The 11,870-nt window shown below is 36.7% G+C and overlaps 1 protein-coding gene across 1 annotated transcript; it reads right to left on the reverse strand.

Annotated features, from left to right (window-relative positions):
* Positions 1–363: 363 nt before the first annotated feature.
* Positions 364–3,017, reverse strand: LOC107829260 (uncharacterized). Its single transcript, XM_016656733.2, has 2 exons — positions 2,598–3,017; positions 364–1,097 (listed from the first exon to the last, which is right to left on the reverse strand). The coding sequence occupies exons 1-2, from the start codon at positions 2,932–2,934 to the stop codon at positions 550–552; spliced, it is 885 nt and encodes a 294-aa protein (XP_016512219.1). The 5' UTR covers positions 2,935–3,017; the 3' UTR covers positions 364–549.
* Between the last annotated feature and the right edge of the window lie 8,853 nt (positions 3,018–11,870).

Raw genomic sequence — 11,870 nt, forward strand, 5'->3', positions numbered from 1 at the left:
CTTCTCAAGGCAAAAATACAAAACCATTGAAATCCACTCAATTTTCAAACCCATTCTTCGTACACCACTTTATTAATTTAACTAGTAAATTGGATACAGCATTTTTTTAATTGGATAAGTAATATTGTAACTAATCTTCAAATGAGACGAGGGTAGTTATTTTTGAAGCTCAATGCGTGTTTTTCATAAATTGCTCGAAAAACAACAAAGTGTCTGAAGGGATATCCTTGTGAAGCTCCCAAAAACTGTGTTTCCTTCTGGCCGTCCCATAAAGAATCAAGATTCAGAGTACCCAGATAATTATTTCAATTTAGATTGAAATTCAGGCATACATTAATATCTTTTAAAATAAAGCTAGATGTATATGCACTAGACAGAATGACCATATCACAGTTTTGAAGAACAAATAATCAAGGAAACAACGTTCTCTTTTGTTCCTCCAATAAATGAGGCAGGAGTGACATTCTTAAACACAACATACAGGAAGCAAAATTATGGTTCCCAACAACAGTTTTTGGGAACAACACAGTATTGGCCTAGGAAAGAAAGCTAATTAGTTCTAGGAGCAGCCCATTCAACTCTAAGGATGAGATTGTCATAACCATAACCATTCAGCTTGTTTATGGCCCTCTCAGCATCTTCTCTGTTGACAAAGTTGACAAAACCAAATCCTCTGCTCATTCCAGTCTTTTGATCAATGGCAACATACACTCGGCTGACGTGACCAAAGGGACGGAACAGCTCCAACAAGTCAGCCTCCCGAGTGTCCTCAGAAAGGTTGGTGACCCTAACAGAGTTCTCTTCGTTCCTTCTTCTCATCTCAGTGCCACCACCACTTCCCCTCTCAGCACCACCGCCTCTCATGCTCGGAGGTACATAAGCACCCTTTTGAGGACCAGCTCCAGCAGCAGGAGCTTCCGCTGACGGTGGCTTATCCATGAAGGTGTCACTTGGCTGAGCAAGATCCTTGAATGGGCATTTTGATGTCCAATGATCACCCTTCTTCCCACAGGTCCTACACACCATAAGAACAGCCCCTGCTTTTCCAATTTGAGCCAAAGAGTCTCCTGCAGCTTTAGCTTCGTCTTGCTTGGAACCTGTTCAGAATTAGATAATCACAATAACAGAGTTAGGTAAACGTTAACTTCAGCTCAGGGCAAGGGATGTGTCTCCTTCAATACTCGCACACATATACAACATCTAACACCACAACCAAAAAGAAAAATAGCAAACTCAAAGGGAAAAGATCCATCCATTAAATGAAAACACATGAGGGTACAACTCACCAAACAGTTTTCCATGACTACAATGGTCACATATGCATCAATGCGAGTCAATAATGTGTACAACTCTCAGAAACGCAGGTGAGAGAACAATTCAACAAACAGTTTGTATGACTATACTGGTCACACATGCATCAATGCGAGTCAATATGCGTACAACTTTAATGTGTTCAACTCCCATTACAGGAGAAATAGTTTCAATAATACAATCTCTTTCCTTAACAAAGTTGCAACGTTCATTAAAATAGATACACGGGCAGCATTCCACAAGTGTATAATTTTCTGATTTCTCAAATAGGAGACCGGATATATAGCCGCAAAAGCCAATTTTTTCCTTAACAAAGGTGCAGTACCATCACCATAGCTGACACGAATCTTGGCGAATGCATACAATTAATTGCAACTACTTGGCTCACTACTTGGGTTGGGTAGCAAATAATAAATGATCTTGCATCAATACATGTGACATGCGACTGCATAACTACATATATTAAGCAGCACGAGAACCTGACTAAATATGTTTTTAGCAAATAATACTTAACTTAAATGGGATACCTGATATGCAGATGCAGAAAGAAAAAAAAACAATCCTTTTCCCTCAGATATTTCGCATACTAAGACTAAAGCCTGCATCATAAAAGATTGCATTCGACTAAAGAGAACAAATTCATCCAAATGATGGTCCTTATTTCAAACCAACTAACAACTTTTTAACACACCACCACCCCCCCCCCTCCCCCCAAAATAAAATCTAATTCTCCCTACACTATTAATCATTACTGCCTTTGAACAGCAACAAAACCCAAAAAGAACATCAACATAGCATGCTAATATATTAAATTCAAAAACACAAGCACAACAAGAAAATTTCCTTCTTTTCCTTTATCCATATACACAGAGATCTGACAGCATCTTTTATCACAACAAAATCACATCGACCAGATAATTACCCTGCTACAGTAGTCAAAAAATACCAACCAACTCACAACAAACCAGATAATAAGTCCAGAGGAGGATCTAGGATTAGAACAATATGAGTTGGAGTTCCGGATTCTACCACTCCCATTTGATTTACTGAGTTCAAAAACCATTGTTTGTATTTATTTAGTGGATTTTAGACACATATATACAGGGTCCAAGCCATAGCTACTTATGATCTACATCCGTATGCCCCTGATAATAACACAAATACAGCATAACCCCAGAAAAACAAAATTGCAACGGCCCAATTCACAATAAACGCAGAATCACAAATCACAACAGAAAGAAAAACCCAATTAAGATTAACCAAATACGAGAAGATAAGATCGATACCGGGGGCTCTAGGGCGCTCAAGAATAATTTCCTCAGTAGAAACCATGGTGAGACGAGCACCGACATCCTCATGAACTGCATCCCCAAACTTAGGCCAAGACCGCCTCTCAACAGCCCTTTTGCTCAGCCTAGCATTCGCGAGCTTACGGATACGTGTCGTAGTAGTGATTTTCACCTTGTTTCCTTCAGCGTTAAACTTGTATTCCACTACTTTCTTCACCCCATTCTCGTCTGGCCCGAATATTTGCTTCGGTGGTAAAAGGAAATCCAAGTCCTCCGCATCATCTTCTAGCTCCCCCCATCGGAGTTTTGGTTGGTTTGTCGCTTCCACCGCCATTGAACGATGAGCCGCTAAGGTCTAGAGAGAGAAAGAGACAACAATTGTTTTGGTATTAGGTTTTCTTTTATGTTTTCTTGAGACCAATTTTGGGATACATAAAAGAGGGTGTAGTGGCTGTGGGCTGGGCTTCAATTTTGCAGTGATGGATTTCTTTGTAGAAATATACCACCACTTAGCCACTTTTAGATGTGGTATTTAAAATATAGTCATTTTTTATAATGTTTTTAAAGCTTACTTAGACGGGGAAAAATTTAGACTGCTTATTATTTCAGATCACGAGTCTGAAGTTCAGCATAATAGTTCAAAACTTCAGATCTTTCAACGGGAATTTTCAAACTTTTATGACTCTAGCCGGAAGTCTGAAGTTTGATTTGACGTGGCTAAATTTTAAATACTTCATAAATTGTAGCTATTATATAAATAGCGATATATATATATGACAGAAAACACAAAATATTGTATTTAAACAACCGTTTGACATTCTAAAAGTCACAGCAACTCTTCGGTGAAGCTATCCAACTTTTGGCTAAAGAGCGTAGAGATTCTGATCGTGAATCTTGATGCCTCTTGCAAGTCCTCTCAGGATATTGGAGATGTAGAACTATCTCCTATACAATTGGGCGTATCTCTCAATTTATCATTATTTTACAATAAAATTTTGAATTGTCCCGATTGTGCTTGCAAGCACCAAAAAGGTTAGCGAAAATTTCATTATTCATTATTTTAGTTTCAACCTCTATAAGCAATATATAAATTTTTTTCCTTAGAGATCTCTAATTTTGGTTGTATAGATTATATAGAAGTCCATTGACATAGCAGATAGCACGTCGACAATGGAACTTCTTCGAAGTGAAAACAATTACATGTCTTATGTACATTTTTTTCAACTTTCTAAAATGTGAAATTGCTAATCTTGGAGATTGAATTCCATGTAAATTAGATGCCGAAGTTCTATGCTTCTATGGGCACAAATAAGATTAGTTCCACAAGCAAGCCTATGTACCTCAACTGTTCTTTTTTTCATGGTATCACAGATGTGTTGTTGTGATGAATTTAACATCTGATGATTCATACGTCTGTATAGAGAAAATATGTTGAATATATTTTACTATTATTCACGAGCCAAATAAGAAATAAGAGGCTAATCATGTTGTATTTATCTTTTCGAGTTATCCTTTAATTCTAGCATTTTATTTATCCTCATGACTATTCTAACCCTTTTAGATTATCAGAAGTAGGGAGATATTGGAATTTTGTAAATGGTAAGCTAAGGGAAAGTGATCAGGTTATTCACAATTTCTTTGCATATGTATGGATTTCATCTAAACGGAAAATAAAAAGTGAATACTTTCATGACAAACACTGTTAGAGATGCTATGCTGGAATATAAAGTAAAGACAATAACTTATATTATATATACTGAATATACATTTTAATATATTACCAAAAAAAGAATATACATTTTTGTAATAATCCTCATGGAATATATACTACAGTAAGCTCTTTTCATTAATTTCCTTATATGAAAATTAAAGGAGGGGAGATGATAAGGAAAAAGAAAAAACAAAAAGAAGACAAGAAAGTAATTTTAAAAAAAGAGTAAAAAGAGTATTTAATAAATAAATAAGTAACAGAAATTTTGACATCGAGATAACAAATTATTGTATAATTTCTACAACTTTTGTCTTTCCTATTATGTGTCTTCAAGGAAACAATGGGGGCTCGCTGCCCGTCCTTAGATGGATTAGCCATCAGTTCCTCCTTACTGGTTATGAAATTTTCATATTTATTTTCATTAAAATAAAATTCATGATCTTAAAGGTTACATTAATAATGATAGATATTAAAGAGGGCGGTAAATATTAAATAATTACAGCCAAAAAAAAAAGAATTAAACGCTCATTTAGGAGTTATAATATAAATAATATTAAGTGAAATAATTGTAATATATTTTATAGCAAACAATTGATTGAAAGGAAAAAAAATTTTGGACAAATTAAAAAGTGAGAAATTCAACCGCGCGAAGCGCGGATATATTTACTAGTTTCTTGTAATGACCCAACCGGTTATTTTGACTTTTAGAACTTTATTCCCCTAAATAAAACTCCCTATATGTGCTTTTGTTAATTTATGACTTGCGTGGATGGTTGGTTCGGGATTTGGGAGTGTTCGGGTTGAAATAGGAACACTTGGTTCCTTAAGTTGGCCTTAGAATGCTAAGTTTGACTTCAGTCAATATTTTAAAAAAATGATCCCGGAATCAGGATTTAACGGTTTCAATAGCTCCGTATGATGATTTTGGACTTAGGAGCGTATTCGAATTTTATTTGGAAGTCCGTAGTTAAATTAGGCTTGAAATGGCTAAAATAAAAATTTAAGTTTGGAAATTTGACCGGGGAGTTGAATTTTTGATATCGGGGTCGGAATCCAATTCCAAAAATTTTCATAACTCTGTTATGTCATTTATGACTTGTGTGCAAAATTTGAGGCCAATCGGACTTGATTTGATAGATTTCGGTACCGAATGTAGAAGTTGGAAATCTTAAGTTTCATTAAGCTTGAATTGGAGGATGATTTGTGGTTTTAGCATTGTTTGGTGTGATTTGAGGGTTCGACTAAGTTCGTATGATGTTTTGGGACTTGTTGGTATATTTGGTTGAGGTCCCAAGGGGCTCGTATGAGTTTTGGACGGCTAACAGATCACTTTTGGCCTTTGGAAGACTGCTGATAGCTACTGGTATTTTTCTTCTGATTTCCTTATACGCGATCGCGTAAGTTTGTCTGCGATCGCGTGAATGGGGTTGCGATCGCGTGGGCAAGTCTGCGATCGCATAGGTTGGGCCAGTCTGTGCATCACGATCGCATGGCATTATTTGCGATCGCATAGGGGAAACTGGAGAGGAAGCTGGGCTACGATCGCGTGAAGAGGGATGCGATCGCGTAGAGTTGGAACCTTGTACATCGCGATCGCGTGGCATTGTTTACGATCGCGTAGAGTTAATTTTGGGCAGTGTTGAAATTGTTTTTCGCGATCGCGTGAGGAAGTTCGCGATCGCGTAGAAGAAATCACTGGGCAGAGAGTTTAAGTTCTGAAAATGGGACTTCGTCCCATTTTTTATTTTTACCGATTTGGAGCTCGGATTTAGGTGAATTTTGGGAGATTTTCAGAGAAAATAACGGGGTAAGTGTTCTTAACTCAATATTGGTTAAATTACCTGAATTCATCATTATTTTTATCATTTAATTGGTGAATTAAGTTGGAAAAGTATGAAAACCCTCTTGGATCGATTTGAGGATTTGAGGGCCGAATTGTGATTGGAATTTAGTAATTTTGGTATGGGTAGACTCGTGGTTGAATGGGCATTAATATTTCATAACTTTTCCCGGATTCTGAGACGCGGGCCCCACGGACGATTTTTGAATTAATTTCGAATTTTTATTGAAAAATATAGTATTTTCTTATGGAATTGATTCCTATAATTTTTAGTGATTATGTCGAATTATTTTGGCTAGATTCGAGCCAGACAGAGTTGGATAATCGTGGAAAAGGCCTTCTAGTAGATTAAATTAGAGCAAGTTGAGGTAAGTCTCTTGTCTAATCTTGTGAGCTAAGATCGACTTGAGGTCGGGGTACCATCAGTTGAAGATTCAGGATTCGGATGTTTCGAAGACTGCTTTCCGGACTAGATATGGTCATTATGAGTTTTTAGTGATGTCTTTCGGTTTAACTAACGCCCCGACAACGTTTATGGATTTGATGAACAGGGTATTCAGGCCATATATTGATTCGTTTGTCATTGTCTTCATTGATAACATTTTGATTTACTCGCGCAGTAAGGAGGAGCACGAGCAGCATATGAGAGTAGTGCTTCAGACATTGCGGGAACAAAAGCTATATGCTAAGTTCTCCAAATGTGAGTTCTGGCTAGAGTCTGTAGCATTTTTGGGGCATATTGTATCGGGCGAGGGCATTAAGATTGATCCCAAAAAGATTGAGGCAGTTCAGAATTGGCATCGTCCCACTTCGACGACTGAGATCAGGAGTTTCTTAGGTTTAGCAAGTTATTATCATCGGTTCGTGGAAGGTTTTTCATCTATTGCAGCACCTTTGACCAAATTAACCCAGAAAGGTGCTCCGTTTCGATGGTCTGATGATTGTGAGGTGAGCTTTCAGAAGCTCAAGGCAGTATTGACTACAACACCAGTGTTAGTGTTGCCTTCCGGTTCGGGAATGTATACAGTGTATTGTGACACTTCACGCGTTGGCTTGGGTTGTGTATTGATGCAGGAAGGGCGAGTTATTGCATATGCTTCCCGACAGCTGAAGTCCCATGAGAAGAATTATCCAGTACATGATTTACAGTTATCTGCGATTGTTCACGCTCTAAAGATTTGGAGGCATTATCTTTATGGGGTGTCTTGTGAAGTTTACACTGATCATCGCAGTTTGCAGCATTTGTTCAAGTAGAGAGACCTAAATTTGAGGCAACGCAGATGGATTGAGTTACTAAAAGATTATGATATTACTATCATGTATCATCCGGGCAAAGCAAATGTGGTTGCAGACGCTTTGAGTAGAAAGGCGGAGAGTATGGGTAGTTTGGCTTTCATTTCAGCGGAGGAGGAGCCATTAGCTTTGGATATTCAGTCCTTGGCCAATGTCGCACCTCTCTTTCTTGCGAAGTCGGGTTTCGACACGTGATAACTCTTTTAAAGGAAGGAGTTAAAAGAGAGAGTCGCCACCTAATGGGTTTGAGGTGCGTTAGGGCACCTATTTGCAAGCAACTCTGGTTTAACTAGTTTGCGTCACCAAAGATCGGGTAAGGGCTCAAATTACCTCGAGGAGAAGGTGTTAGGCATTCCTCGAGGTCCACAATTGTAGGTCCCGGCCGAACTTGAATTATATGAATTAGTCCAAAATAAAGAGAAAACACAAGAAGTTGAATTATTATCAGAAATCTACTAATAAACAAAATAATTGATTTTAAGACAAAGTGGGGGAGGGGGGGGTCCTAAGTTTTTTAACCTAAAGGATCACCCCGTGCACCATAAATAATACTTCGTAACTCCCTCGAGGTGGGGTGTTACTCGTATTATTCAGCGGGCACAAACTATCATCTCCTGCTACCCGATTACTATCTTTAAGTTTTTACCTAAAGCGCACTAGTTGATTCTAAACCGTGCTCTATGCGTGCACTACCCATCCCATGCCTATGGCCCAGGAGGCGTTTGGACCTCTATTTTGGATGGTTTCTAGTCTTAGCTTAGGCTGCTCAGAAATGATAAAACTAGGTGACATATAAAACAAGTTGGACTTCATGTAAAAGTAATTAAGGGCTTAAGTTAGCCTCCACACTTAGACAACAAATGCACGCAAATAAATTAGGCGGGTAACAATTTCAGAATTAATAGAGTCTTAAATCCTATAGTCATGGCTTCTAGGTGATTCTGGATTTTAAACGTACAGGCAGTGTCGCTTTGCATATCGCGAGTATTACAAATCCTATAGGCATGCTTTCTAAATTGTTTGCACAGTAAAGCAGTGAGACAATTGGTAGTTCAAAATTACCAGCGTTTGTTTTTGTCAACACACTTTTAGGAGAGCAGTAGGATCCTATAGGCAGGATTTCTAGGAATTGGCAATTGAAACTAGTTATTTATCCTTTCATTCCTATAGGCATGCTTTCTATGCGAGCAATTTAATGGGAATGGCGGTAATAGTAGCTAATTCGATTACAGTCCTATAGGTATGACAACTATGTGAATATTATAAAGAGCAGGTATTTATTACTTAACGTAATCCTATAGGCATGATAATCTAACATGAAGCAATTTGAACGAATAATTACTGTATTGCAGTATAGTAGGAAGATAATAACGTGAGAGTGGAATATGAGAAAAGGTGAGATTATTTATGTCCTATAGGCATGTTATCTAACAAAACACATAGAAGCAAAGCATGTTGAACAAATTAAATTCTCAGATCCTATAGGCAGGATTTCTACCATTTTCATGCAAACATTAGAATAGACCCATTTTTCCAATTTTTACTAATACCCCAATTGTTATTACAGAATTATTACAGGCCCAATACTAAATAAAATTATAAAAAAAATGATACAAATAACTATATTGGGCCTAAGACAGACCCAAAGTGTACCCAGCCCAGCCAGGCCTTCAGTTTTGTATCCATGCAGGTTTCTACACAGCCCAGAAACCACAAGAGAACTTGGATGATACCCAACAACCATAATTGATCAAAAGATTCAGAAAACAGTCATTTACACAAGCTAATTAGCTTATTCAGTAGGCATATAGAGGGACAGAATTGAGCAGTCAAGAAGAAAGTGGCCAAGAACCTTAGGCCCTAGTGTGTCAGAGTTCACAAGGGTCTCAAAGTAGATCCCGAGCAGTGCTCACACTAGGGAGGTTAATAGAGAGGTTTTAGGAGGCCTTAGCTTTCAGCCGGCCAAGAATTAGAGACTCAGAACAGGGAAACAACCAATGAAAATAGTAGCAAAGTAACAAGGTTTAGAAAAGTGCATTTACATTTTTTGGAGTCAAACACTACAAAGTGATCACATAATGGACATATCAACACAGAGGGTGCATGAGTTCAAGAAACTAGTTGATGCTGCAAGTTGTCACATAACACATTAGGGCAGGGTATATTTGTAAGAGGCAAGGAGTCTTAAACTTCTGGGATTACAAAGTTAATGAGCAAAGAGACTTTAGGCCAGCAAGACAAATGGTTATCATTAAATCAACAAGTTCAAACCTAAGGATCAAGTTATGCTAAACACTAGGGCTTAAGCAGTACAACTTATACTAATGAGGCAAGTAAAATCATAATTTAGGCAAAACTAGTCTGAGAGGTTCCACTTAATTGCTAGGGGTACAGAATTGAGCAGAATGAGAACATACTGAGTGATAAACATAGTCATAGGAGCAAATTACAGCTAGAGTGAAGGCTTTAACAGATTAGGGCATACTAATAATATCAATTAATCACTAAGAAATTCAGAATCAGGCAGGAAACAGGATTAGGTCACACAGCCAATGCAAACACTCAGATTGTCATCACATTAAGCTAAGCATGCTTCAAACTGTCCAAATTGCCTAAGTTAGATACAAAGACATTTTTTAGAACCAACAGTTTAGGCGTGAGACAATGCTATAGAAGTTTATGTTATAGGCAGAATCATACATGAAGAGAGTCAAGGGTTTATATCAAGTCATGTAATTTCAGAAAACATAGATATGCTAGTTAGAACATAATGGAATAAACATTGCGAAGGTTGAGAAACTAACCAGTTATTGCTCAACAAACAAGAAAGAACAGCAATATGACCCAGAATCCCAGATGCATCAAGTTCCCACTGGTTTCAAAGAACCCAAGGCAGTGCTCACACCCAAGAAAGGTCGGAAAAGTAGGAAATCCGGTGGCCTTGGCTTTCAGCCGGCCAAGAGCCAAAAATAAGAGAATGAATGAACACAGAGTAAAGCACTAATTTTCAGTAGTGATTTTTAGCGATTGAAGTCCTCTTTTAGAAGGGAATGAGGGAGGGGTTTATATAGTAGTAAAATCGAATATCAAACAAGGGAGACAGAGTGATTTAATCAACAAAAAAGGTAAATAGACATGCAAATCAGTTAAAAAATCAATTTAAGGGATCTGTAAACCCTAGTTTTTAGGGAAAGTAAAAATTAACAGAATATAACAAATAATCGGACTCACAGTAGCATAGGACGAATATAGACAGAATAATACTCAAAATCAGGGGTTTGAACCAATTTTGATTCGATTTTGAAGAGATCTGCTTGCCATGTTTAGTCAAGCACTATAGGAGGACAGCCAGTACCAAAAACGGGTCGAATATGGCAAGAAGTGATAATCAAATCCCATATTCAGTGAGAGTAGGAGAAGATATTAAGGGCGGCGGGTTTAGGGTTCTTCAGAGAGGGAGGGGAGGTTGAGAGAATATGAGGGCGGCGGGTTATGGGATTATAGGCTAGGGTTTCTGGGAGGGTAATTAAAAGGGAGAGAAATAACAAGGGCCGTTGATCTTGAGAGATCAATGGCCAGGATTAAAAAAAGTGAGTGAGGCGGGTCAATTAACGGGTACCGACCAAGTTTTTAGGTTAAGGGGTTGTTGGTTTGGGCTGGGGTTATTGGGCTAGTGTATTGGGGTTTTTGGCCCATTTATTTGGTCCAAAATTGTTTAGAAATTGGGGCTAATTTTTAAATACCCAATATTTATCAAAATAATAATTTATAAAAGTAATTAATAAATAAAAAAATATTATTTATATAGTAAAATGATTGAAAATAATAAATTAGCATTATAAAAAGATAAAAAAATTATTTTGGCACAAATAATGTAATTATACATGAATAGCGGCTAATTTTTAAATACCCAATATTTATCAAAATAATAATTTATAAAAGTAATTAATAAATAACAAAAATTATTATTTATGTAGTAAAATGATTAAAAATAATAAATTGGCATTATAAAAATATAAAAAAATTATTTTGGCACAAATAATGTAATTATACATGAATATAGGCTATTATTGTAAAAATATGCAATTAGCTTTAAAATGCAAATGTAATTATAAAAAAATGGAGTAAAATGTTATAAAATATACATGTTGGCGTAAAAAATAAGTTTACTGATTAAATCATCATAAAAATAATTTTAAGGATAATTATTGGATATTTATACAATAAAATACAGAAAGAAATTAATTTAAAACTTTTAAAAAATTATGGAAAATTATGAAAAAATGCTTGAATAGGTTTATAAACTAAATGATGATGCAAACATACTATTTTTGAAACTATATATATTTTAAAAATATAAGGGAAAAATTGGGTATCAACAGACAACAGACTTGTGCAGCTGGATATTTCAAAGCCCAGCCGAGTT

The sequence above is a fragment of the Nicotiana tabacum genome, chromosome 23 (genome assembly GCF_000715075.1).
Source record: "Nicotiana tabacum cultivar K326 chromosome 23, ASM71507v2, whole genome shotgun sequence".
In the NCBI taxonomy this organism is placed as follows: domain Eukaryota; kingdom Viridiplantae; phylum Streptophyta; class Magnoliopsida; order Solanales; family Solanaceae; genus Nicotiana; species Nicotiana tabacum.

Coding starts and splice junctions, on each gene's coding strand:
- LOC107829260 (XM_016656733.2), bottom strand. CDS start 2,934: ATGGCGGTGGAAGCGACAAACCAACCAAAACTCCGATGGGGGGAGCTA. Junction 1,098..2,597: donor TGAGCGCCCTAGAGCCCCCG/GTATCGATCTTA, acceptor AATTCTGAACAG/GTTCCAAGCAAGACGAAGCT.